The sequence below is a fragment of the Mixophyes fleayi genome, chromosome 7 (assembly GCF_038048845.1).
Source record: "Mixophyes fleayi isolate aMixFle1 chromosome 7, aMixFle1.hap1, whole genome shotgun sequence".
NCBI classification, from domain to species: domain Eukaryota; kingdom Metazoa; phylum Chordata; class Amphibia; order Anura; family Limnodynastidae; genus Mixophyes; species Mixophyes fleayi.
In genome coordinates this window covers 92,197,331-92,225,282 of record NC_134408.1, presented here as the reverse complement: position 1 = coordinate 92,225,282, position 27,952 = coordinate 92,197,331, and the positions used below count along the sequence as shown (strand labels likewise).

Below are 27,952 nucleotides of genomic sequence, written 5' to 3'. Positions count from 1 at the left end.
TTACCCTGATTTTATTGAAGCTAGAATAGGGGAAATTTTAGCATTAGAACCCCCCTGGACTTGTTAATGACTTCTGAAGTGTAGGAGTTGTGTCTTGTGAATCTTTGTTCACTACATGTTGTCAATAGAACTGACAGACTGCATTCTCATAAATATTGGTTTAGCCAAAAAATGATCACCTCTGTGGTATGTAGGTGACTGGTGAGCTTTAAAGTTACCAGACACTCCGCTGTTTGGCTCACTTCTAAGTGGACCTCTATAGCATGTTTGATACAAGGTAAGCATATGAAAAAAAATAATTTACCAAATATGTCTATTAGGTAGATTGTGGTGGTTTTATCATACTTTTTGCCTATCAAATATGTGTTATTTTTAACTGTAGTATTATGTCACCCTCTAAACAGGCATAGAACACTTCATCTACCTCTGGGCAGGAAGACAAAGCTCTTTACAGCACCAGACAGTGAGGAAAACAGAGCATACATAAGACAGGGACATACAAGGTAGACAAAATAAGTGCGGCCATGAATACAAAAGGCTCATGAGAGCATACAATTTAGTTTGAAAAAGGCACAGCTGAGGCAAGAGGAGTAAGTGCGACTCATGGTGGAGACTGAGACAGCAGTAAGGTTACGAGACAGTATGGGTATTAGAGAAGTGAAGTAGGTCAGCTTGACAGTGAAAGAGCAGAGTTGTAAAATGAAAAGATGAATTTGTAGTGAAGAAAGTTGGCAGTGGAAAGAGAGAGCATCCAGTGGAAATTACCAGAGCGGGAGCATATTTGCAGGTGTGTTTGTTGTGCCAATGTTGAGGATTGGATCCCCAATGACTATTTGTGGTGGGCTGGAGTTACTTTTGTCTAGGCTGTGAGTGTGCAGCCAGATCAGGGTAGCACAAGTAGTTATAAGAGAGAGAAGTAATATTAATGAAGATCTGGCATGGGTCAGGAGAATTTAGGTGTCCATTTGTACATGTGGATTTGGTGCAGGAGGCAAGGTAGGGTTGAAGGAAAGGATGTTATGGTCAGAGAGCTGGAAAACTGAGATGAAGAAACTAGAGATGAAGCAGGAGAAAACAAGGTTAATTCAGTGTTCATTACAGTAGGTGGCAGATAAAGACCACTAGGAGAGATCATAGAAAGAATTAACCAAAGGGCATTTGGTGGGGATGTCAATGGGAATAATGAGATCACCTAGGTTAAACATTTTTAACTTGAATAGAAAAATATTATAATCAAGGCATTCTATAATGATCCACGGTTCAATGGATAGGAAATGTGTTAATTGGATAGGAAATACTAGGTGGATTCAATGGACACTAAATATGTGAGCCGAGCAGCTCACATATTTACTAAGAATTGAGAGACTGGACCTAATAATGGCATTGAGGCTAAGGTGGATGAGAAGTCTTGGGGTGGAAAGAGAACCAAAAGCATATAATCGAGATTTCAAAGGGCCCAGGGTTAGCTGACAACTATTCTATTTTGAAAAAAAAGATTGCCAGTTGGCAATACAGGTTTGTAAACGCAGTCAATGTCTGTGGACAGGCTGTGTGTAATCTTGGTGCACACATTACGGATTATTTTATCAAGTACCGTTTTTCTTTTTTTTTTTTAAATCAGCAATTATGCCAGCGTGTTTTAAAACAGGAATTTTACTAAAGGTAAAACTGGAGATGTTGGGTTTCAAAACTTATAATTACCAACCCCACATGCTGGGTTTTGCTTTTATTAAAATTGTCGTTTTAAATACTGCCAACAAAATAGCTTAAAATCGTTGATTTAAAAAAAAAAAAGAGCTTGATAAATAATGTCCATTTTGTGAATTGGCTTCTGCAGTTTGAATTCCACCCAAAACACACATGGATCACTGAGGATCATGACTGTAAGTTCATTGAGCAACGAGAGTGAGAACATGGGAGAATGTAACCGGTATTATGTTCTGGAAAGCAATAGAATTACCAGGAGCAGTTTAGATTTCTAACTTGGTTTTCACCCAAATTAAATAAGTTGACTGGATTACAGTGGTTCTAATAAAACATATGAAATTATTACATCCACTAGTAACAACTATGGAAACTGTGGCAAAAAGAAATCGGACTGGTTAAAACTGGTGTGCTAGAGTATAGCACTAATAAGAGACTGGAGGGTGTGATGGCAATTAGAGTAATTGGCATGTTGAACTGGCCTCCTAACATGCCTTTTTCTGATACCCATGCTTCCAAATTGAGTTTTCCTTACAGTCCCGTGCCCTTGTTACGTATGGTATGTTATGCTGTAATAGTATATTTAATTACCTTTTCTGGTGATACACCACATCGGTCTGCCACTGCATCTACCCAAATCTCTGCAAGCATTGCTGCCTGTGCAAACCCGTATCCTGTGCAGAACACCTTGGCTGGTATATTTGTTCTGCAGGCTGCAACTCTGCACCTGGTATTGGGGATGCTGTAAGCATTCTGCGCGCCCAGTAAGGACATGGTTAGCACCTAAATTTAACAAAAGGAAATTAAAATAAAAACAAATTTCATAGTGTGAAAATTAAAAAAAAATAATTAAATAAAATGAACAGACAATTTCTCACATATTGATGTTTTTGCTATACTACAACTCCTGGCATTAGCAAAAGCGCAATGTTGGAAATTGTAGTGTTAAGGAGTGCCTAGTTCTTGCTTATGATTTGTGGAGCCAAGCAATATATAGGGGTGAAACCACTAAACTAATACACAAGCAAGCACATTCAAATGGCTAAACATTTATAACTTGGAACAATTATTATAATCATTAGGATGAGCTAGATAGAGGAGAGGAGAAAAAGTATTTCGATCGCACCAGTGCCGAGCATCAACCCAATATATAAATGAAAAATAGGAAACAACCTGTGATATCCAACTAATTGGGGTGCACCTCTCGTTATATTATATGCTGAAAAACTGAGAGAGAAAACGAAAGAAATAATGAGGTGCACTGAAGCTCGCTAAGATCTCACCAATTCAGAGAGTGGGTTCAGAAATAACTTAAAATATAACTTTTATTTAGTCCACTAAAACAGCGAGATATATAAAATATCAAAAGTTAAAACCAATGTATAATTAAAACTAACTGGATGCATGCCTAGCTATATATAATAAAGGAGAACCATGGATGGATAACCGCTATAATAAGCCTCCTTCAATTGTATATAGAGTAGTGGAGAAAAATCCTGATACAAAACCAGACAGCCTTTCTATCTGGATAATCATAAACCACCAAACTAAATGATGTGTGGCTAAATGATGTGTGGCTAAACACCGACGCGCGTTTCGCTGGATGCTTTTTGCCTATTGCTTTAATTTTGAATGGAGGTCTTTACCATGGACTTGTGAATTTGCTCAATTAAGCCCAGAGTTAGTGGAGCAGTGTTGAGGTAGTCAGCAATACACCCCCCATAATTTGATTGAGCCGGGTGCTGTTCCTCCACTTGATTAACAACAATAGCCACACATCATTTAGTTTGGTGTTTTATGATTATCCAGATAGAAAGGCTGTCTGGTTTTGTATCAGGATTTTTCTCCACTACTCTATATACAATTGAAGGAGGCTTATTATAGCGGTTATCCATCCATGGTTCTCCTTTATTATATATAGCTAGGCATGCATCCAGTTAGTTTTAATTATACATTGGTTTTAACTTTTGATATTTTATATATCTCGCTGTTTTAGTGGACTAAATAAAAGTTATATTTTAAGTTATTTCTGAACCCACTCTCTGAATTGGTGACATCTTAGCGAGCTTCAGTGCACCTCATTATTTCTTTCGTTTTCTCTCTCAGTTTTTCAACAATTATTATAATCAAGGCAATCTATAATGAACCAAGGAAACATGACTCAGGCAACAGTATTTGTGTGGTGAAAATCAGTCTATAAAACATAAAAGGTCATTTACAAACAGCAAAATATGGGTGTATGCAAAATATGACTCTTTTCACACAAAATGATCTGCATAGACCATAGCACGCTTCTTTTACAGATGCTGGAACTGCCCCAGTAAAGACACATTAAGGGTTTGCAGATCTAGCTGGAAAAATATATGATGTAAAGAGTAAAAACATAATGTCAAACCCCACTCTAAAACCACTTTAAGACAACGCCTTCACTCATGTTTTTTTTAACATACAGGTTGGTTTAACCTCAATTATCTTACATTAATTATGAGAGTGATGGAAAGTTGGGGCCATCTTTAATACATGTGTCACTGTTTTAATTAAATTGATAGAAATACAACTAAAATATGCTTTCCCAAATAAAGTGTACCTGGAAGGAGTAAAAGACATCTCATTAAAGTATAGATGAAGGCCTTGTTTCTACCTCTTCCGAGGAAGTGTAAAAAAAAAAACCTGCCCATTTTGATCCTGGTTGAAAATTTGTGTAATTATTATACTCACCCCCTCATAGATTAGATACCTAGCTATTGGTTATTACTAATTGGAGACACTTACCCTGCGACCTCCATATAGAAATTTACCTTTCCCGTATAAGGAAAGAGCCAACTGAGATAGAAGGTTACGAGTCAATTAGCATTACATTCTGTTCTGTGGATAACAGTCTACTTTGCATTGCTTGTTATATTCTATCTTTTGAATGCATTTAACAAGTGTAGTTTCAAATGTATATCGGAGCTAAGTTTCAGCTTCTTGTTTTTGTTGTTTTAATTTTATTTCTGTATTGTGTTAAAACTTAAATAAAAATATTTGATTAAAAACAAAAAAAAAAAAAAAAACCTGCCCCTTTAGAGGGATAAAAATGTGCTGTGGCCCCTCTGTTAAATAGGAAACACCACCCACATGCATCCCATGACTCTTAAATAATCACGTCCCGCTAAACAATATCTCATTTTAGTATGCGGAACCCAAAACAGAATGCCCCAAAATATAAAACACAGAAGCTGCCTACTTAGACTGTAATTCTTTTCTACCTTGGCGATAGATGTAATAATTACTAAAGTGATAATACGCTATTTAAAATATATAGAACACTAATAGTTTAACATTATAAACATTATAATATACATGTTACAATAACTGTTTGTGCTACTATTGTATTTAATATCATGGAATACAAGATATTTGATGCAAAGACCGATCTTTCACATTCAACAAATGCATATTTTATGGTAATAGAATAAATCATCTTAAGACAACTTACCTTGAAAGATTCATCTGGTCTATGTCCAGCATTGCAGTAATAGGTGACATCCAATGCCACTACTTTTCCATTATCCATATACCCCACCTACAATAAGGTTGATACATGTTTTACACAAAATGGTTATGGGCAAGCTGCCCTGACATTGTTGAAAAGGAGTGGCCAGATGCAGGAAAGTAAGAAGGATGGTAACCAGTAGGGAGTCTGCCCAGTTATGTTCTGTAATCCATTGCTGGCTGCAGAGACTGGACATGAAGCTTAAGTCCATACTATACTACACTAAATGTCAGCAAGAAATAACACAACAGATCTATGCTTTGCCCATGCTGCTCTTCATGTGCCATAGGTCATCTAAAGTAACTTATGTATAATAAACTGCTCATGCATGTAAATTATATCTATGTATCTATGTAATTTTACAAAATTACACTATACATTTTTTGCCTCTATTGCATGTTGCTGGTATTTGGGGATCCCTGCTGAATTCACAAGGGGCAGACAAATAAATTCAATAAAACAGACTTACTGCTATGGACTATTAAGCAACAAACTACCAGGTGACACAGTATGCAGTAAGCCAATGGGATGAAGACATTTAACTATTTATTGGGTTAGAATTTAACCCATGGGCCCTATAATCAGACTGTTGGGCATTGGCATTTGGCACCAAAAAACATTAAATGCACAGTATATAAAGTAAACATAATGCAGCTTGAAAAGAGCTAAAAATAGGGATAATGTATTCCCAGAGAGAACAGTGAGGGCATACAGATGGACGTTATAGAGAATGCAGGACAGAAATGAAATAGCAGACTCTGTGTTTCATCAGTGGAATCAAATATTCATACTTTTAGCTTCTCTCAAGCTTCATTTTAATGCGTTCACAACAAATTTATCTTGACCTCACACACGGCAAAAGCAAAAGCAAATGACTGTTGGATTAGATGGCACAAAGAGTTATATACTGAAATATATGAAATAAAACTTAATTTGTCCAAATAACTAACCTTGTATTTTCCGAAGAATGCAGGTTGATGTCTTAACACAGGTGATTTTACTCTTTGCTCAACCACCGAGCTAACTGCATCACCGGTTCTGAAATTGAAACATATTTATGTCAGAAAAGCTTACTACAAAATATGTGCTATGTTATTGGCAACCTTAACAAATCTCATCTGGAGTAATCTGGGTTCGATTTATGCTTCTATAGCCCATAGACATGTAAACTGTGGTCTCACCACATCTGCTAGCCATACCCATTTTACATAGAACATGTTGTACTGTCAACTCCACCTATTTTCTAGTATAGACATTAGAGGTGGCTCGGTATTACATTACTGGACACAATAACAGAGAGTTTTATATAGGCATCATCCCAGAACAAGAGGACATCATGTGTTAGTCTCAGCAACTGTTCTCTGACAGATTTTTGTATTTGTCAGGGCATTGAAATGGTATCTCATTAGTTCCTAACCTGTATTCATCCTAAGTAGAGCACCTGTTCTCACCATTTCTTAACTGAGCAAGGTATTATTACTATATTTTATTCCTTACCTGTGCCTGGAGGATCTGCCTGTAATGAGCAGTGTTATACTGCCAGTTCCAGACACAATGTCCAATGAATTAAAAACTCAACTAATTCATTGTAATGGCAGTTAATATATTATAGGCAAACAGGAGAATGCATCTATTTTTCTATTCAAAGACGGCCAGTATTGGTTATTTGATTAATGTGTATGATATATTATGCATTTTCCTTCCTTACTAAAATTATTTATTTATATTAACTACTACAATACAGCCAGATTTATTTTTACAACCCAACTAAATAACATTATCAAGAATCTAAATGTCACTGCTATGGACTGTTAATTCATTGGGAGTCATTTTAGCTGTCTGTTAAGAAACATAGGATTATGAATTGTGTTAAAATGCTGACAAATCTAGAACCTGGCCAGATCACGAATGACTAGCTTTCCAGCCTAATTTATATAATAGGCAGGTCTAACAATTCTTCCTTTAGGATTATTTACTAAAGCACATTTTAAAGTCTAGGGAGTATATTTACTAAACTGTGGGTTTGAAAAAGTGGAGATGTTGCCTATAGCAACTAATTAGATTCTAGCTGTCATTTTGTAGAATGTACTAAATAAATGATAAATGGAATCTCATTGGTTGCTATGGGCAACACCTCTAGTTTTTCAAACCTGCAGTTTAGTAAATATACTCCTAGATGGGATGTTAACATTTTGCCATAGGTTTGTGTAGTAGTGTAACTGTCTGTGTTGCAAGTGGTCAAATCCTATTCTATACATGTTGAGCACAGCCCATATACAGAACATGTCCACAGAATATCACAATTATATATTTTATATACCACAATTTCATGCAGGACTTTTTTTTAAAAAAAAACCCGAGATAAATTAGGTTATTCAACTTCACAAAAAGCCACATTCAGACTTGAACCAAAGTGCTCAGCAAAGCTCTATTGCCATTTTGATGCTCTTAAAATTCTTTACCTAAAACTTTGAGTTGCATTCTCATTGGAGTCTGCAGTATGTCCTGTTCTCTGAAACCTCAGTGGCACAGCACTGCTCTGAAACTACTACTACTACTACTGCGGCTACTAGGTCCAACCTTTAAAAAAACAAAAAGATAACAGTTTTGCTTATACTACTCCCTGTGAATTCCCAATTTGTATGTTTTGGGAAATTCTCAGAATAGGGGCACCAACAACAAGTCTGCTTATTTGAAATAATGGTATAAATATATAGCAAAACTCCACTAGGTAACCAAAAGCTTCACGGTACTGGGCAACAGGGCATCTCAGGTAAGTAAAACGAAATATTTTATGATAACATTGTAAACTCCACCCAATGCTAAATTTTAAGTTTTCAGTGAAGGTTGTTCTACAAGCATCATATAGCACAAGTTAGATCGTAAGTGGCCCTCTGACAATAAATGACTGTAACAATACAATTTAACCCATACATCGCTAATATAAATTCCAAGAATATTTAAGGGACAATGTCATATTATAGAAAACAAGAACAAATATACTGTAAAAATATAGCACCACTGCCCCCTTTACAATTGCTATATTTTTTGTGTACTATGGATTGATACATTTGAGCCGCATTTGTTAAAAAGCAGTTCTCTTTGCTGATAACAAGTGTGTGGCAATCATTTTATAAACACCTAGAAAATGATATGTACATAAACAGTAATATGGATAATTAGTAGTGTCTGCAGTAAAAGGGGCTCTCTTCCAGCCATAAATGATACAATAGCCAAACCCAAATAAAGCGTTCGCTTACGCAAACAATAATCTCACTTGCTAAAATATATTGCAGACTTCAAAGACAATACCACAATAAATTCACTACTTTTTTCTGTGATATACAACAACAATGTGTATTGTTTAATATGTAAAATAATGAGGGACAATTTACGTGCACAACATCACTTGTTTCATGTATGAAATGCAAGTGGTGAAATGAAATTCATCACACAAGTTATTCCTTTTTAAAGATGAAGACTACTTATAGACAATCCCTTCTCAATCAACAGTGCCATCCTCTATAGTGAGTTTGGAGGGGTTTCATCGACCCAAAACACTATCACTATATGTTTCTAGTTGCAGTTGTCAACTTGCAGTACTTCAAATCTGTCCATACTAAAATAAATAACTGATTGAACAACTAAATGAACAGGTCAGATCATCTATATTGTATATAATAAACAGCTCAGCACTGTCCTACACAAATGTGGCTCAACATATTATTGGTGACTCAGTGAGCCTGTCAAGGATGGAGTTAATAAAGTTAATCAGATGCTGCAAGCTTGACTGGCTGAATTCTGGAGGATGGCCAGTGATGAGTAATTTGCATCCACAAGCATAGAGTGGTGTTGATATCCTGCTGCCTTTTACCAACTTTTTTAAGAGAAGGAAAAAGACATCTAAATGTCAAATGGAATAGACCATAATGAGACAATAGAGATAACTGAGTGGTGAGTAAACTTAGGTTAACAGCCTGGTATGGACAAATCTGGCTGGTTGCTCTGAAGGTCTCAGTATTGTCACTTGCACTACATTATCTCCTGTGCATGATGTGCAGAGGTGCAAGATCATATCTAAGAGGAGGCAGAACTACCATTGGTGGGCCCATGGAGATAATGGGGTCTGCTGCACAGGGGAACTAGCGAGCTGCAGGCCCTGGTTCCCTCCTCTCTGCTTCCCTGCCCTGGGGCCCACAGCTCGATAGTTCCGCCTCTGTATCTAAGTACTGTGTAATTACTTTATTGCAGATCCCCTCTAACTAAATGTAATTATACAGATTTCTTCCAATAGTGTGTTTTTATTATACTCAACATTGTATTATTTAAAAAAGGAAAATGAGGTGTAATAGCCCTGTATTTATTTAGAGTCAGATTTGTAGATTACACAAAGCTGTATTATTCAGCTGGCCTTGAAGCTTATGCTGTTTTCGTACAAATGTAAACTAGATCATACATTTAATCAACCCATCATAAAATAAAATACCTGTATAAAACCCACTGCAACAGTGTAAAACTGGTAGCATGACAGAAAAAAGAGGATTTTTGTACTTACGTTAAATCCGTTTCTCTGATTCCGTCTGGGGGACACTGCTTACCATGGGTTGTGGAGGGGAGCACGGGAGTTGGCACCTAGCTAGTTAAGTTTAGCACTGCTGACAGACCCCTTCCCTCTACAATCCCCCTGCCCCCTCTTGTTCAGTTAATTAAAAAAGGCCAATCAAACAAGAGCAAACAGAGGAAAAGCAGAAGGAAGGGATCGCAGTGTCCCCCAGACGGAATCAGAGAAACGGATTTAACGTAAGTACAAAAATCCTCTTTTCTCTTTCATCCAGTCTGGGGGACACTGCTTACCATGGGGACGTTCTAAAGCAGCCCCCTAAGGGTGAGACCACTCTGAAAGCCCTGCTCGTAGAGCACTACGAGCGAAATTTGCATCCGCAGATGCAAATACATTAAACTGGTAACATTTTGTAAAGGTGTGGACAGAGGACCAGGTGGCTGCTATGCAAAGCTGGTCCGCAGAAGCCCCATTTCTCGCTGCCCATGACGCCCCCACCGATCTGGTGGAATGGGCCGTAAGTCTCTCTGGCACAGGAGGGTAAGCCTTTATGTAAGCTTACTTAATGGTTGCCGTAATCCATCTTGCAATGGACTGTTTTGAGGCTGGCCAGCCTCTTTTGTTAGAATCATAAAGAACAAACAGAGAATCTGTACGTCTAATCTGAGAAGTTCTTTTGACATAAATGCGGAGAGCCCTAACCACATCTAACTTTTCCATAGACTGTTGATCCGAATGGGAAGTAGATGAAAAGACCGGAACTACAATTTCCTGGTTCAAAAGGAAAGCCAAAATTACTTTTGAAACGAAAGAAGGGAGGGTTCTTAACACCGCTCTGTCCTTGTGAAAAACCAGATATGGTTCTTCGCAAGACAGAACTCCCAATTCCGAAATCCTACGTGCCGATGTAATTGCTAAAAGAAAGACGACCTTCCAGGATAGAACACCTAAAATCTGCGATAAGTAATGGCTCAAAAGGAGGCCCTTTAAGCATATCCAGTACCAGGTTAAGATCCCATGGTGCTGTAGGCGGAACGTAGGGAGGCTGAATATGTAAGACTCCCTGAAGAAAAGTCTGCTAACTTCAGGTGAAAGAAAACTGAAAGCGCTGAAACCTGAACTCTTAATGAACCTAAACGGAGCCCTGCTTCCAGCCCATCCTGAAGAAAAGCCAATAAGCGAGGGAGACGAAAAGAAGATGTGTGACAGGACTTATTTTCGCACCATCTAATATAGGCTCGCCAAATACGATGATAGATGCGAGCCGAAACCGGTTTTCGAGCTCGCAGCATAGTGTTCACTACACTGGGGGAAAAACCCCTAGCTCTCCAGAGGCTCGCTTCAACAGCCATGCCGTTAAACTGAGCTGAGGTAAATTCTGGTGACGGAAGGGACCTTGTAGAAGAAGATCTTCTCGTGATGGAAGACGATATCCCTGTCCTACCGCCATGGAGATTATGAGGGAGCTACTAAAATCACCAACCGACCACCTTGCCTCACTCGTCTGAGTACTCGAGGAAGCATGGGAATCGGGGGAAACAGATAACCCAACCTGAATTCCATTGACATGGACATCATGTCCACCGCTACCGCTAAGGGGTCTCATGCCCTTGCGCAAAACCGGTGAACTTTTTTGTTGTGTCTGGAGGCCATGAGGTCTATATCCGGAAGACCCCACCTCTGAACTAGAGACAGAAATACTTCCGGGTGGAAGGACCACTCCCCTAGCATGTTCGCATTGCGACTGAGGTAATCGGCCTCCCAATTTTTTATTCCTGGAATGAACACCGCCGAGATTGCTGGAACATACTGTTCTGCCCAAAGAAATATCTGAGCTGCCACTCGGTTCCTCCCTGTCTGTTGACATATGCCACAGCCGTGGCATTGTCGGACTGAACTCTGACTGGGTGGCCCTGAAGAAGAGTCTGGGCCCCCCAGAGAGCTAAAAGAATTGCCTTCAACTCTAACTTGTTGATTGATAAAGCTGATTCCTGAACTGACCAGAGCCCCTGGAGCCTGAGGTGCAGGACTACCGCCCCCCAACCCCTCAGGCTGGCATCTGTTGTGGCTATGATCCATGACCATGGAGCAAAGGACCTGCCCACCGACATGTGATTCTGATTCAGCCACCACTGAAGCGATTCTCTCGCCCCCGAAGACAGCGAGATCCTCTGGAGATCCAAACGTAGGTGGGATCCTGACCATTTTGTCAACAGATCCCACTGGAAGCACCGAGAATGAGCCCGACCGAAGGGGATGGTCTCGAAGGAGGCCACCATCTTTCCCAGCAGCCGCATGCACAAATTAATTGAGGGACTGGGAGAGGACAAGACCTGAGATGTTATACTCCGAATTGAACTGATCTTCTCCGCAGGCAGGAACACCTTTTGCTGACTGGTGTCCATGATGAGCCCTAGAAAGACCATGTGTTGGCACGGAACGACCTGGGATTTAAGTTTATCAGCCACACATGGCTCTCGAGAACCTCCAAGGTGAGGGATAAGTGCTGACGTAAGCAAATTTCTGAGGAGGATTTGATGAGCAGATCGTCCAAATAAGGCACGACCTGAACTCCCTTTAAGTGGAGACACGCTGCCATCACCGTCATGATCTTTGTGAAGACCCTCGGAGCTGTGGAGAGGCCGAAGGGAAGAGCCCGAAACTGATAGTGGGAGGCCCCCACTGTGAATCTTAAGAGAGACTGATGGTCGCTCCAAATGGGGACGTGGAGGTATGCGTCCTTTATGTCTATGGAAGCCATAAACTGACCCTTCTCTAAGCCGTTTATTACCGACCTCAGGGATTCCATCCGAAATCTGTCCACTCGTAAGTGCACATTGAGGTTCTTTAGGTTTAAAATGGGTCGAAAGGACCCGTCCGGCTTCTTGACCAGAAAAAGATTTGAATAAAACCCTTTTCCCTTCTGGTTGTCTGGGACCCTGCAAATGACTCTTTGTGAAAGAAGAGAGGCCACACAGGCCTGTGTTGCCTGTCTTCTTGGTGGATCTCAGGGTAGCGGGGTTACAAAGAAACGATGTGGTACCGGACCCAGCAGGTCTATCATGTACCCCCTTGATATGATGCCCACGAATCCAAGGGTCTTGGGATGTCGCTGCCCACTGTTCCTGAAACAAAGACAAACGTCCCCTAAACTGGCGCCACCTTCAGGAGAGTAGAGTGGTCGTCAGAACGCAGGCTTCTCCTGAGTCTTGGAGGCCTGGCGCCTAGCTGCAAACGAGGATCTACCCCTGACAGAGGAGCCTCGAGCATTTGGTTGTCTACCTCTAAATGACTGTCCTCTAGGCAAGGAGGTCCCCCTAAAGAGCTGACGAAAGGAGCTGAACCTTGGGGTCCGGCTCCTACTTGAGAATACAGGCAAAGAAGTGTTTTTGCCCCCTCCTTCGCAGTCAGAGCAGAACGCCAAATGGTCCTTCTGCCCACATGGTAATTTAACCTTACATCTTGAACATGTAAAATACTTTGCCATAGGGCCCTTACCTTTATCTGTCATCTTTACAAAGGAAGGCACACCAAACACACAGACTTAAATTGAAATTGAGAGAAAGAGAGACAGTGAGAAAAACAAGTAATTAACTAATCTGACAAAAAAGTTGTACTTGTATTCTGTTAAATCACAATGTAATATTTTGGCAAGTAGGAGAACTACAATATAACCCCTACTAGCCCACTTTGCAGTCAGAGCAAATACAGTAATATCATCAACATTTATATATATAGCGCCAGCAAATTCCGTAGCGCTTTACAATTGGGAACAAACATTGATAAGACAATACTCGGTAATACATACAGACAGAGAGGTAAGAGAACCCTGCTCGAAAGCTTACAATCTAATATGTGTTTAAATAAATCAGATACTTAGCCCACAGGCCAAACAGGGGAGAAGTCCAATAGCAGTGTCCTAGTGCCTGCTCCCTCTGATATGTGTCCTTTCCCGGGCTTCTCCTTGACGCCAGAAGACCGGGCTAGTCCAATTTTTCATGGAGAGCAGGGGAGCTCTATTCTTAGCCCCCCCTTCTGATAATGCTGCGTTTTTTTACAGAAAAAAATGGTCTCAAAGAGTTGAGGTTTGCACCCCGATGCCCCCTCCTATGTATGAGGGGGGATCTTGGTATGGCCCCCTTCTGTTCTCCTCGCTCCTCCGCGGATCCAAGATGGCCACCGGTATTTTCTTAACACCGATAACCGGCACTCTATGCCTGCAGAGGCAGCGCCGTTTATCGGGGAGGCTCCAAGAGTGACAGCGGTCCGGAGAGACCGCTTGTCACTCTATATTCAGGCATCCTGTTTACTCTGCCAGTGAGAGCCTCTGGCTCTCATCTGACTGAGTAGTGCCTGCGCTGCTCTTCTGGGAGTGTGTTTTCTATAATAGAACACACTCCCAGGTCTGCCACCAAGGTTTCCTAAGGAAAAAGGTCTAAGTAAATAGAAAAAATAAATGAAATAAAATAAAATTAATGCAGTAACTAAAAACACAGCCCAACTCCATGGGCACCTAAAAAAACTGAACAAGAGGGGGCAGGGGGATTGTAGAGGGGAGGGGTCTGTCAGCAGTGCTAAACTTAACTAGCTAGGTGCCAACTCCCGTGCTCCCCTCCACAACCCATAGTAAGCAGTGTCCCCCAGACTGGATGAAAGAGAAAATGGCTTTTGCCATTGTTGACTAGTGTATAATCCATGAATAACCTCTAATGAATATAGGATTCTCTTGGTCAACCTTTCTCTGCAAATAAGCTTTTATGTTAATGTTAGCTGTTAATGTTAGGCTGAATGAATTGTGGATGGTTTTTCTCATACAGCTATATCCATGTATCAGTTATACAAAAGTAAGACAGATTGACTTTCCTGTATACTTACTTGTGAGCAGCCACTGCAGTGATAGCAGCCTGAGATGCAGAGTGTGAGTGCTCTAAGCATTGTCTTTTCTCCACACAACACAGGATGTAATCAGAGGGAATGTTTATAGCAGATGCTACTGCAGCCTGTCAAAAGAAACCAGCAAAACAAGAGTTGCAATAGGGGTACATCAGTATGCACACATTTTGGCAGTGATTGGTATTGTTATGTCATTTATGACTGTGCAAAAGTGTAAAATAATTATGGAAATGCTTTTTTGACGCCAAGTACCTACAACTGCGCAATTGTAACCAGCTTTATGGGGAAATGTATGTATTCTGGATTTGTGGGTCAGGCTAATGTCGTCTGCAGGGGTGTGTTGGTAAGTGGGAGGAGTTGGGCAGATTGGGACATTCCCTCCTCGCTACAGATTAGGATCATGAATGCACCTACTTTTGCACCAACATGTAAAAACAAGATTTTATTTTGCAGGACAAGATTTTTTAAATGCAAAAGAAGGGTGGAGAGAGAGCAATAACAGGACCATCCACTGAGCACACAACCTTTGAACCACAAAAGGATGGACGTTTTCCAATACCTCAGGTGGGATCTCGCCTTATATTTCAAATCAGTGAAGTTTTGAATTTTACAAATTCCAGTTGCACTGTTTCTGAAAAAAGCATTTTAAGGTGCACTTTGGCAAATGTAATTAAAAACATTCAAGTACACAAAAGTGACATGCATGTGATAAAGACAGTCCTGTTATTCCTCCAATCATAGTAATTTAGGTCATAATTGAAATAAGACTGAGCAGTATTTTAGGAGAAAAAATGAAAAATGTAAGTGAATGGAGAGGTGGGCCCTAAAGTATTAGTGGATTGGACTTTGAAGTGACATTTCTTTCTACCATATGTATTTTCAGGTGTAGGTGACATTGAAGTGGGCAAGGATCTTGAAATGCGCTAACCAGATATATAGGGGCATTTGTGCACATATAGAAGCATTTCGGGTCTGCTCCTTTTGCAATTTGTAAAGGACCCTTAATCTATAAATTTAAATTTGAATATTTTCAAGAGGTAGAAAAGTTTACTTGACTTTGTTTAAAAACGGCAATGGTACCATACTGAAGCTGTCACCACTAAAGCTGCATGTTAGATGCAGGCTGATTATACAGTCTTTGGGTCTTCTGTAGCGTTGGACGCAATTTCCTTTACAAACATAAAGACACATTGTACATAGTATGCCGAGTCGGATACATCTAACCTGATTGTCATCATTATCAGTTCGCACTGTCTCCCAAGGGTAGAGCACCTACAACAGATACGTTTCCTGACCGGTGTATCTGCGTTCAGGTCTACAATGCTCGAATTTATTGAATGCTCAATTATCGTGCTTGGCCTACACTTGCAGACCACTCACCTCCCTTTGTCTTATGACTTGTAAATAAAGACCCCTCATACCCATTGGGTACTAGGCTTTAGCCTATGCTACTGGTGGGTATTTCAAGAGGTATGAACAACCAGATTTTGACTTGTGCGTGGCAGGTTCAGAATCTGTTATTTAAAAGAATGTTTCCAGAAAACTAGAAGTGATTTTCAAAACTACTCTGCCTCTTATATTCTTTATAATTATAGTCCATCAGCTCAGCAAAGACAAAAGAGCATTTCTATGCATTCTAGGCCTGATACAGAGTTGTTTTCAAAATGGTCTTCAATTACGCTAAAAAACAGTGCACTCAAAAAATAACACATACTCCTCCACTTTGGCAGCATATTGCCTGGTTTATGCCAAGTCATGATTATCATGTGTATTTGTACCTGTCCTCTAGAAGGCATATATCTGTATGTATCTGCACGTCTGCATGAGCCTTGTTTGTGTAAATGCACATTTATATATTCGGCCTATGTCAGACTGCCTGTTTCTTCCCCCGTTACGCCTTTCTAGGCTTAAGGAAGTGCAAATGCCAGGTACACGCAAGTCTGAATTGATGCATATGCGTTCTCTATTTGGCCATGTGTACTGCAAATTTGAACAATTTATGCTATGCAAACTAGTGCAAGTTCAACTCTAAATCATCATCATCATCATCATTTATTTATATAGCGCCACTAATTCCGCAGCGCTGTACAGAGAACTCATTCACATCAGTCCCTGCCCCATTGGAGCTTACAGTCTAAATTCCCTAACATACACACACGCAGACAGACAGAGAGGGAGAGACTAGGGTCAATTTTGATAGCAGCCAATTAACCTACCAGTATGTTTTTTGGAGGGAGGAAACCGGAGCTCCCGGAGGAAACCCACGCAAACACAGGGAGAACATACAAACTCTACACAGATAAGGCCATGGTCGGGAATTGAACTCATGACCCCAGTGCTGTGAGGCTGAAGTGCTAACCACTAAGCCACTGTGATGCCCAAATCAAGCCCTTTGCGTCTTTTAGCTCTTTTGAGTCACATGATGCTGGCAAAGCATGTTGACCTATTTGGTCCAAATGCAGTTAAAAGATGAAAACATCCAATTTTTATAAAACAGAATAATAGTAAAATCAATATGAAGTAATCTAAGCACAAGTGTATTCATTTACTCTTTGGTATACAGACAGAATAGATTTGACATTGTATTGCATTTATTTTACCTGTATTGATGCTGGATCCTGTGTTGATATAAACACCTCTATCTCATTTTCTTCTACCCTAGGTATAACACGTACAGTCTGAGATTCCAGTTGAAGGTCATTCTGTCCTCCTATATAGTCCTCACCTGTTCTTTGAAAAGTAAAACAAAGGCAGCACTCCAGACATCTATTTATCCCTTATAATGAAATATTTCTGTTAAATTACCATCAACCTCAGCCCACTAACATCTGAGGGACTGCAAAATCAATTAAACGATGAATAAACAGACAGAAATTACTGGCAGGTTTTAAGATTTCAATGAACACAGATAAAATTATTCATTATTTCTATTTATATGATGTCAAGGTATAGTTACCTTCCAGAGTGTGATCCACATTTTTGAAAGCTTCCTCCACATTTCCATACTCCAATGTTCTCATTGGCTCAAAGAATGAATTATGTTTTATGGCATCCTACAATTCACAGAAATGATTACATTTACACAAATTATTATTTAAAAAAAAGAGCAAGGCTGAAACTACAGCAGCAGCTTGTTTGCTTGCTATGGAGCCTGCTGAAATTTAGACTGGCATCAAAAAAGTTATCAGCAGTTTGTGCTGCCAAACACTCACTAGTGACCATTTCCACAATTTTTCCACAACAACTACCAGTTAGTTATATAACTGTCTGTTAGCTGTTCTGGTTCCTGTGCTGTAATAAACCCTATTTAGCTACTGGAGTTCTGGGCAGGACAGAAAACAGCACTAGTAACCGTTAACTTATATTGGTGTGAGTGGGACCCATAAGAGGAAGCTAAGGGTGAGACATGGCCAAGGATCGGTAAGTACATTTATTTGGCTCCCGATATGGCTCTGCATATTCAGCAGGGCACCAGATTTAACCACTATATATGGTTTAACTTTGTGCACTTGGTCTTAGGAACTGCTCGGCACATTACACTAGGTACCAGTTATAGCTTAGCATTGTATATTTGGAACCAAATATAGCTTAGTTTAAAATGTACAGCTCTGCATTCGCAGGTTCTACCTTTCTCCTAGATTTTGGACATATTTGTATAGACTGACCCTGCCGTTTACAGAAGACCTAAGCCAGGAAGCTGCTCAGAAGAATTTTGCAATTAGCTCCTGTTCAGTGATCACAGAGCAAGACAGGCCCTGTGAGGCACTGAGGGAAACTTTCAGGTATGATCTACAGGAGTAATAGCCCTAAGATCTGTACTCTATATGGATGGCTGGAAGTACTATGGTACTGATGTGCAGTGGTCATTTAACATTTAGATATTATCTGAAGACGGAGGCCCCTTCAAATCTTATCTATGGGGTCCAATGGACAATAGTTCCACCCTAGGATAAGATATAAGCCGTTTTCTCATGCACTTTAATCCTGTTAACCCATTCTTTACCCATTTTACGTATGTAATAGTCAGTTTATTTCCTGTTTTGTAGAAAGCAATGTACCTCATGTGATACAGAATACATACATACATTTAGTAATCAATAAATATTTTATTTTAGTCCCATACCCCTTACATTCAGCAACATATTCTGTGTTTTCAGAAAGCATAAATCGAATATACAGTTAGGTACATATAAATACTCATGTACAGTCTTGTTACCTGAATAGAAAGAGAAACAGGCTCTAGGTCTTCATAGTTTATTCTTACTCGTGATGCTGCTAGATTGGCATGGTTCTGGGTATTTGCTACTACAGCACATATTGCCTGTCCAATATATTTTACCTAAAAAAAGCAGACAGACATTTTATAAATGGCCATAGATGCACCAGAAAGAGATGTGTGTCTTGATGGTAAAACGCAGTGTATTTTAATAGCTATACCTCATCTTCTGCAAATAAATCAGAGTTATTTAATCCTGGAACATCTGCAGAAGTTACCACATCAATCACTCCGGACACTTTCAGCGCTTCATCTGTATTTATGGATCTGACAACAGAATAAAAAGTAAATCTACCGAGTAATAAATGTAAATACAACTTGTCCATGTTTTTGAAAAGCAAGGTCAGTATGATACTTCTGGGTAGAAATAGCCAGGATAATAAAGAACTTTAACTGCTGTGATGGTCATTATGCAAATAACATCCCAGAGTGCATAAAATTAGGTAAAAATATTGTATGTGTTGTTCACTAAAACTCTGGCCAACATGGCCATAGCAGAATAGAAAATATAGATCAAATGATAGCAGTTCCACCAAACATGGATAGCCACGGTCAGTTCTGAAATGCTCAATCTGCTTTTATGATTGTGTCTGTGTCTCTCTCTCTCTCTATATATATATGTAGCGCCAGCGGACATGATGGTCCGCACATGTGCACTAATGTCAGGGATTGATAAAGCTCTGCTCACAGTGACATCACTGAGACCAAGGTAGCGAGGGAAGTGTAACAGTTAGGTGAGAGGTGTGACTGGAAACTGGTAGTTATAGTGTAGCGATTGGTCTGGAAATAGGGGGCCAGAGAAAAAGGAGGATGGAAGTGAGAAGAAGAAGAAGAAAGTGGCCAGCAAGAGAACGGACAGGAGGCAGAAGTGAGAAGTTGAAACGGAGAAGAGAGAGACAAGAGGAGACTGAACACAGTGACATATACAGCAGCATGCTGAAATTTAACCAACAGAGTGGGGAAAAGAAATCAGATTGCCAGAAGCAAGACAAACTATATTATTAAAGCTGACACGAAAGAGATAAGGCATCTTTCACACCACTTTAAATAGCTGTACCCCGATTCCTGAGAGATTGCCTGAAAAAATATATTGAGAAGTGCCCTATAGTTTTATTATACTCCTGCTTTACTAGAAAGACTGAGCAAACTGTATATATTAGTTAAGTTACTCAGGGGCCAGGTGAGAAGTCCCAAAGATTAATGATATATATCCTTGTTCTGGGACTAAGTTACATTTTAAAGAGTAAGTTTAGCAATAGTTAGCCAAGCTTATGGACTGAGTCATATAGGAAAATAGTTATAAGACTCCGGTATTGCTATGAAAACCACTCAAGAGAGGCTGGAGTTCTGCTACATGTGATAGGCATTGGAGAAATCTGTGTTTATTGCTATTTTATTATTGCTTGCTGGAGGGATCTCTACCATAGGAGTATTGCAATTACCATTTCATTTCTACTGAGAACTCATATTGTATTACTGAAAAGTAACGAACTGAGCCAAATGCACTTTATGATATGTGCTGCATATTGTTATATATTGGACAGTCATATTTATATGTGAAAGTTTTCTTGGTTTCTACTGCCGTGTTTTTACATGTCCCTGTTTAGTGTGAACTATTTGCTAGAGTAATTTTAAGATGCAGAGGTACCGCTGAAGTTAGTCTTTAGGATATTAAGAACTGTGTGTTATTATATGATAAACTAAAGGTTAATCTGTTGTTTAGTTTACCTGTGACTGATATACTGTTTTAAATGTGCACTTGTTATGCAAACTTACTAAAGAAGAAACTAGAAATGGAAATAAGGATCTGTGCTCAACCCCAATCAGGCAAGAGCAGCAATACACAGGAATCCCTTCCTGTGAAAAAACCAAATACAAAAACCAACGTATCGCGCTCAATTACCTAAAGTACACTGATAGTTAAATGAAATTAGAATGTCAATGGTGAATATGAAGATCTGGTGTGATACAATAGTACAAAATCTGAATCCCTTCTTTCATAACCAGAGATGACCTATATCATTATATAGTGCACAAATGACTAAAGTGCATTAGTCTGTGATTAATTGTAGTATTGTAGCTATAAGGATTATTGTATGTATCATTTGATATACTAGCAAACATACAGAATTGCTTCCGAAAAACAAACAAAACAAAAACAATACAGACACCTAAAATAAACTAAAAACGACAGAGCAGATAATTAAAACGTCATGTACTAAATGTCCACGATAAAAGGGGCTATCACAGGCAATCCTCAATGACGAGAAAACATTGTCCATATAAAATCCTTAATGTCCCAATTACACAGATAGTGTCAGACACAATTGTTAGAAATATGCCGCAATTGATTAATGCCACTCTACTCGCGGCGAATCCAGCCTGGATATAGGTGTGAAGTCAAATACCTGATACCAGTAGGTTATCCAGGGTGGGTCGCGGTGTAAACGAAGCGGTGGCTAGCGATGGAGCTCGTATAGCTTGATGTCAGCTGGTTCCTAACAGTAGTGAAGCACGGAAAATGCACGAAGATGGCGTGCGTTCCACAGTGGAACGCAAACCGGATGTCCTGTGTAATTTGGCGGAAGTGGGTGTAACCAACGCGTTTCATCTGCAGGGCAGATTTCCTCAGGGGTTGCTAAAGAAGAAACTAGCCTGGGGAACCACTCTAGAAATAAACGTGTCGGTGGATTCTAAAGCTAGCTACAGAGTGGTGTGTGTTTTCTGTATTCGAGCCTGGGGTTGAGAGTAACAGGGCGGAGGGTTCCTTGGTCTCCCTCTGGTGTCACTGAACAAGGGCATTATCCCGCGAAGAGCTTAGAGGTGACCTAATTAATATAGATATATATATATATATCCAAAGTCAAAAGGCAAGAGCTGTCTAATGAGCATTTTTGTGCAAATCATCCACTTAGACTGGAAGAAAGATAGATTCATCACCAGTATATATAACGTGACTCATTAGTAAGTGTAGTCAAACCATGGAATTCTTTTTCAAATTTGATTGGATACCTTTTGTATTTGTATGTTTTTTCACAAGAGATGGTATCAGCATCTATCATTTTTTAGAATGCATTATTCATTGATACAAATAATTAAGCCAAATCCCATGATAGGGTCAGGAAGTAATTTTGTTCCCACTTCAGGAAAAGTAGGCAACTGCTTTGCCAGGGGTTTTGTTTTGCTATCTTTTGTAACAGTATTGCTATCACATATTATAGGATTATGTTCACTTACTTTTATCAAACTTGCTAACTATGTACCAAATGGAAAATGCAGAGATTAGGAAAAATCACTGCATTCCATGGGTCATAGTAGAGAAGAATTTTACCAAATTGCTTTGGTTTAGGATGCCCTAATAGATGCACTATTAAACCTTGGTACCAGGGCCTCGGGTCCTAAGTCTCCTACACATTGTCACCCGTTTATATATTTTCAATGATTTCCACACAGTAACTTCGATTTCAGGTATGGTATTTAGTATTTCGAATGTTTGGGACTTGGTGCTTTAGCTATTTTTTTAATTTTTTTTGGTGGTAATTTGAAGTATCATATCTAAAATCTACTAAGACCCCTGTCTTTTTCAGACTGCCACTGGCACTCCTCTCTCACCAATTTGTTTAGCAGAGTTCATCATGGTAATTGCAGGAGAAAACACTAGTTGATTATGTCTGTGTATTTAATAAAATCCCTGTACAACATACATAATTTACTGCGAAATAAAGTAATTGCGCTCAATTGTCTTTATAGTGGATAAATTCATGTGAGTAGTGGTAATAGTTGAATAAACTAGGTTTGAGAAACTAACATGCAATATGCACCTAATTAGACATATAAATGGGACTAAGTATGGTATTTAGACTCATCGGTTGCTTGATTTTAATGATTCAATTTTATTAAGTTTTACCAGTAATGATTATACAACTGTCACATTATGGTTTATTAAATGTATTCTATTATGGATGAGTCTCAATACCATACTTAGTCCCATTTATATGTCTAATTAGGTGCATATTGCATGTCAGTTTCTCAAACCTAGTTTATCCAACTATTACCACTACTCACATGAATTTATCCACTATAAAGACAATTGAGCGCAATTACTTTATTATTTCGCTGGATATTTAAAGGGATTGGATATTCCCTTATAGTAATAGCTGCTCTTGCCTTTTAAGTTGAGCGCTACCTATAGAAATCCCAAACCTGTTACTTAAACTGTTGCATGACTCTAACATCAGTATACCTATAATGTGATATAGTCATAACAAATCATTTTGTTTTCATTAATTTTGCTTGTAATTATATAAACTGTGCTTGGTAGGAGTGACTATAAGTTTGATTGTGGGGCTGCGCCCCGAGTCTTGTAACAGCTGGATTAAACAAATATTTGAGGGCTACTGGACAGTTTTATGTTTGTTATAGGGTCAAATGAGTAATAATCAGGGGAATGGAAGACATAAAAGGAAATGATTACAAAACACTAAGATGCTGAATCAGATAGGGTAGTACGCTGGTTTGTGTAGAGCAGTTCCAAAAAGTGTGCACTTCCTGTCTGTGCCTGGCGAGGAGGGACAGGGGAGGGAAGGGAAGGGGCATTCTAATGGTGGCTGAGTACATTAAAGGTGTGTTTATGCAAATATGTAAACACTCATATATATATATATATATATATACACACACAAGTTAACCCGTGCATGATACTCATGCATTCTAGTCAAATCAAGCTACTTAAGGTGTTAAAAAGGTTCTTGTCATGCATTTGGGCCTAGCCCAGGCCTCCTCAGGGGAAGAGCATTACTTCCCGACGCAAGCACCCTTTATTAACGTGGTTTTGTCCACATGTCACCACCTCATCATTTTTCTCCATCACCTCATCCTTCATCTTCACATCCTTCATCAAGCTACTTAAGGTGTTAAAAACTCCCCACTGTCACCCCCGGCAACCACCAACCACTCCCAACTGTCACTTCTCCTTCAAGAAATATATAGGTCAGTGTATAACTCTGCCCAGCAGGTGGCGCTGCAGCTTGTTTTTTTTTTCCACACACGCCACTAGGCATTTATATAGTAGATATATATATATATATATATATATATATATATATACCTATTACTAGTCGTATTTTTTACCACTGTTCATTTTTTTTAAGTTAATTCCATTTTGCCTCCAACTTTGAATCATCCCCTAAAAGTGTAAATGGGACATACCAGACATGAGGGGAAATATTTATTGAGCTGTTTATAACTATCAAACATTTTATATTATGTATAATCTGTGGCATTAATCCAAGTGATGCTCAGGGCCCGGAGGTGACCTGAAAATGCACGGGTGGTGGTGGCCCCATGATCTCATGTAAAGAGTAAGGCACGGAGCACAATACACTAAGAGTGAACCCTGCACCACATTATATTTTCTTGGTCCTGGCCTTTTGGCTGGGCCAGAACAATTTTTACACCCTCCGGGTGTAAAAGGCTGGGGCTTATGGGCACTTTTTTATTTATTGAAACCATGGCACTTATATACAGCACAGCACTTTTTTGCACAAATTTCATTTTTGATTGATTTTCGTTTGCACGTTTTTGGGTTTGACCCTAAAAGGAACCCCTCTCCCTCAGTTGTCTGAGACTCTCTCCTTATGGGGAGAGTTGAAGAGCCAGTCCGCCGGGGAAAGCTTCGGCTGACCTCGGTGTAAAGGGGGCTGCCCGAGCCTTGCGGCAGTCCTGAGGACCCTTGCCCTCTAAGGGGCCTTATGGCTCCGAGGCTCGGGGATGTAAAGGGGCACCTCCTAGCTTCGTCGGAGGGGTGTCCGAAGAATCTTTGTCCTCCAAAGAGGCCTTTTGGCTTCGGGGGATAGGGAGGAACGGGGCCCTTTCCTTTTTGGGAAGGGTCTAAAGTCCCAAGCCCCGAGCACTGTTTTTGCACGGCACTGGGTGATTGGAGTACGCACCTCGAAGTTCAATAAAAAAAAAAAATAATAATCCAAGTGACGCTATATAAGATGTATAAAAATTACAACCCAATGAGCTTGCTGCAGTAAAAAAATTAAGCACTAGCAGAAAACCCTTTACCTGGCATCATATTTATTACAGTGCAGCTTACTTGATTTTAGCATGATGTCTGCTGCTGGTTACTAATGCCAGAAATAGTTCTCCTTCCACAGCTGATGTGTCCCCTTCATCAATCTCCTCTTCTACAATGGTTTGTAGCACTGGTTTGTACAATGTTTGCTGTTCATTGTTATCTTCATATAGCTGATCTTCATCCTGCTGGGAAGAAAATATAGAACAGCGATCCTAAAAGTTATATTCAGTTCAGGAACATATTATTTTACATTATCACACCACACCAAGCAAGTGGCTGATGATATCTTGTGTATTTGCTCTCGTACTTATAGTCCCAGTAGGATTTGCCCACAGTGAAATTATACCGCCATATTAGCCCCAAAAAATACAAGTTACCATGCACACTTTCACAAAGCAGAGAACATAACACTAAATGCGCCCTCTCCACACCTTTATTCCAATTAAATAATCTCATCCCACAAATTGAAATATTCTGATCCACCCAGCTCCTCTCAGTGGAAGGTACAAACTTTTGAACCACCGTAGATGCCACCACCTTGATCCAAAAATATGCATTTTCTGCTACATCCAGGTGCATTTACGCAAAAGTAGGCTGTGATGTCACAACAAAGCATTTGCACTATAGGTTGGCAGTCTCATACATTAGTTTTATTGTATGAACACAGCAGATGAAGTGTTATCTTGTCAAGATGGATGGTCTCTCGCATAGATGATGTCCTAAAATGACCACCATAGTGAAAGATATTCTTATCTTTGATGACTAGTCATGTTGAAGACTGATATAAATAATATATTCCACAGTTATACAAAAAGGTAATTACGCCACATATATTGCTTTTAGTTACTTATATAAGAATACATACTTGGTTAATATGGAAGCCATTTGAGATCCTCTGCTGCAAGTCTTTTGTTGAGTTATTTTTGTTGTTTGATTTGGATGTTGTGCATCGAGTGTCCTAAACAGTGGAGAAAGATATTCAAAATTAAAAAGAACAAGTCTATAGGCCTACAGTATACAGTAAGTTTCAGAGAAACGATATGTGATGAGAATACGTTTCAAAAACAGTCACAGGGTGAGGCACATATTGAGGCACAAACTAAATTTAAATGCTCACAAAACAACACACAAGTCTCTTGTGTGGATTCACGATTTTCAGGAGGGTGTAGCAAGCTACCCCTTTATATCATGGAAGGAAAGAGCTATTACCTCAATTTGTTGTCTGATAGACAAAACATACAGAAAAAAAACAGATCCTCCCTGTCCCCATATCTAGTAAATCTCCCATGCCATAATTGTCCTAGATGTCATGAAGCTAATGTGGGCTTGTTCCCTTGCCTCTGGGTTGCCCTCTAGTCAGGAGTTTCTGGATTAAAGTTAGGAGATATGCAATACAAGACTGATTAATGGGCAAATCCAGGAATAATCTCAAAGGGTGAAGAGACTTTTACTTGCAATAAGTGCAGCAACTGTAGATTAAAGTTGGGAAGTGGAATGTCCAAGCTTGACTCTAAATTGCACTGTACATATAAAGCTGCTCAGTATTTGTATGCTACATGCAAAAGCAGCCAGTATTTTCCCTGCTTGCATTGCATTTCCCCCTTGCATTGCAACATAGTTTGTCCGGGAGCATATTGGAAAAACAGTGCTGCATTCCAGTGTGGGCACAACTTTAAAATTAGAGTTGGAAGGGGGCATGTCTAAAGCTTAAAATACAGCTGCCCAGTCAGGACCAGTGCTACCAGTACGTAAACCTAGGGTGTCAATGGTTAGAGGGTACTTAAAACTCTGGATAAGTGACATAATGTTACCCCCAGAGCTGGCGCTCCCAGTGCTCACGCCGGCCCTGTACACAATATTTGTGTGCTATTTGCAAAAGCAGACAGTATTTTCCCTGCATAGATAGCAAAATTGCATTTGCACCATTCGCATCTCAACATTTGTCCAGGTGTAAACTTGCAGCCTTCAGATGGATTCACTAAATTTAACAAGAACAGCTCTCAACTGAGGTTCCCAAAATAACAAAGTACAGTCTCTATATAAATGCAATGTTATCCACACTAATACCTCTCGACTGTAACCAGGAAAGATTCATTTGTACTAAGATGCTCAATGTCTTTCTTTAAAGGTTCACACAAGTCTCTCATAATGTGCTCATTTGCACTTTTCTTCCTATTCACACATAGGTCAAGTTTAGCTATACTTTGATCTCCATCTCTTTGATTCCTGCTCTCTAATCACTCTTGGAACCTTTCAATTTCATCTACCTTGGACATCACATTTCTGTCATACACCCTTCCCCAATAAGCATAACATAAGATGGGTCAAGTCTCTGCGGGTCCTTAAGGCTAATGCACTGACTTTTGTACATAAAAGATAAAAGTACCTTTATGAGCATTGAAGACTTTAATATTAAAATCCTTCTCTAGCCTTGGGCTACAGACTTCCTCCATTCAGTCTCAAAGAGTTTTGAGGCTGAATGGTTTTGTCTGGGCTCCTTTACAAACTGTGTATAAATATATTTCTCCTTCCATATCCTTTTCTGCATCCTAAATCTCTTGCAGATTTACATATGGTGTTGTGGATGGAGTAGATGGGTAGGGTCACAAAATCAGTAGAGGCTTTGACTTCAGGCTCCAATTTAGTCCGCTAGAGACCATCTACCAGTTCTTCATCTGTGAAATTATCTACACTTGAGACTCAGCACTTAAAGCACCCTTGTTCTCCTCTCTTGCCTGATGTTGATGTAGATGCTTTAACTGGCTCTTGCCATGGTCTTCCCCACCCTCTAACCCGGGGTACAACAGAATCTTTTTGTTTACAGTCACCAACCCCAGCTGGTTGCTTATGTTCCTCTGTGGGAGGTGCAACTCTAAGTGACCTTGCTGGAATCAGGCTCCT

General features: G+C 39.6%; 1 protein-coding gene across 3 annotated transcripts in view; it reads right to left on the bottom strand.

Moving 5' to 3' along the window:
- The window catches only part of LOC142097879 (aldehyde oxidase 2-like), a 108,225-nt gene that overhangs the window by 34,996 nt on the left and 45,277 nt on the right, over positions 1-27,952 (bottom strand). For 2 of the 3 annotated variants that reach the window (XM_075180104.1, XM_075180105.1), the window contains exons 9-18: positions 25,917-26,009; positions 25,070-25,236; positions 19,131-19,236; positions 18,910-19,032; positions 17,650-17,746; positions 17,294-17,418; positions 14,676-14,800; positions 6,190-6,277; positions 5,183-5,269; positions 2,296-2,487 (exon numbers count right to left, since the gene is read on the bottom strand). In XM_075180104.1, coding sequence (XP_075036205.1) covers positions 2,296-2,487; positions 5,183-5,269; positions 6,190-6,277; positions 14,676-14,800; positions 17,294-17,418; positions 17,650-17,746; positions 18,910-19,032; positions 19,131-19,236; positions 25,070-25,236; positions 25,917-26,009 — 1,203 coding nt within the window. The remainder of the gene's footprint in view (positions 1-2,295; positions 2,488-5,182; positions 5,270-6,189; positions 6,278-14,675; positions 14,801-17,293; positions 17,419-17,649; positions 17,747-18,909; positions 19,033-19,130; positions 19,237-25,069; positions 25,237-25,916; positions 26,010-27,952) is intronic. The other variant, XM_075180106.1, reaches the window with a different exon arrangement.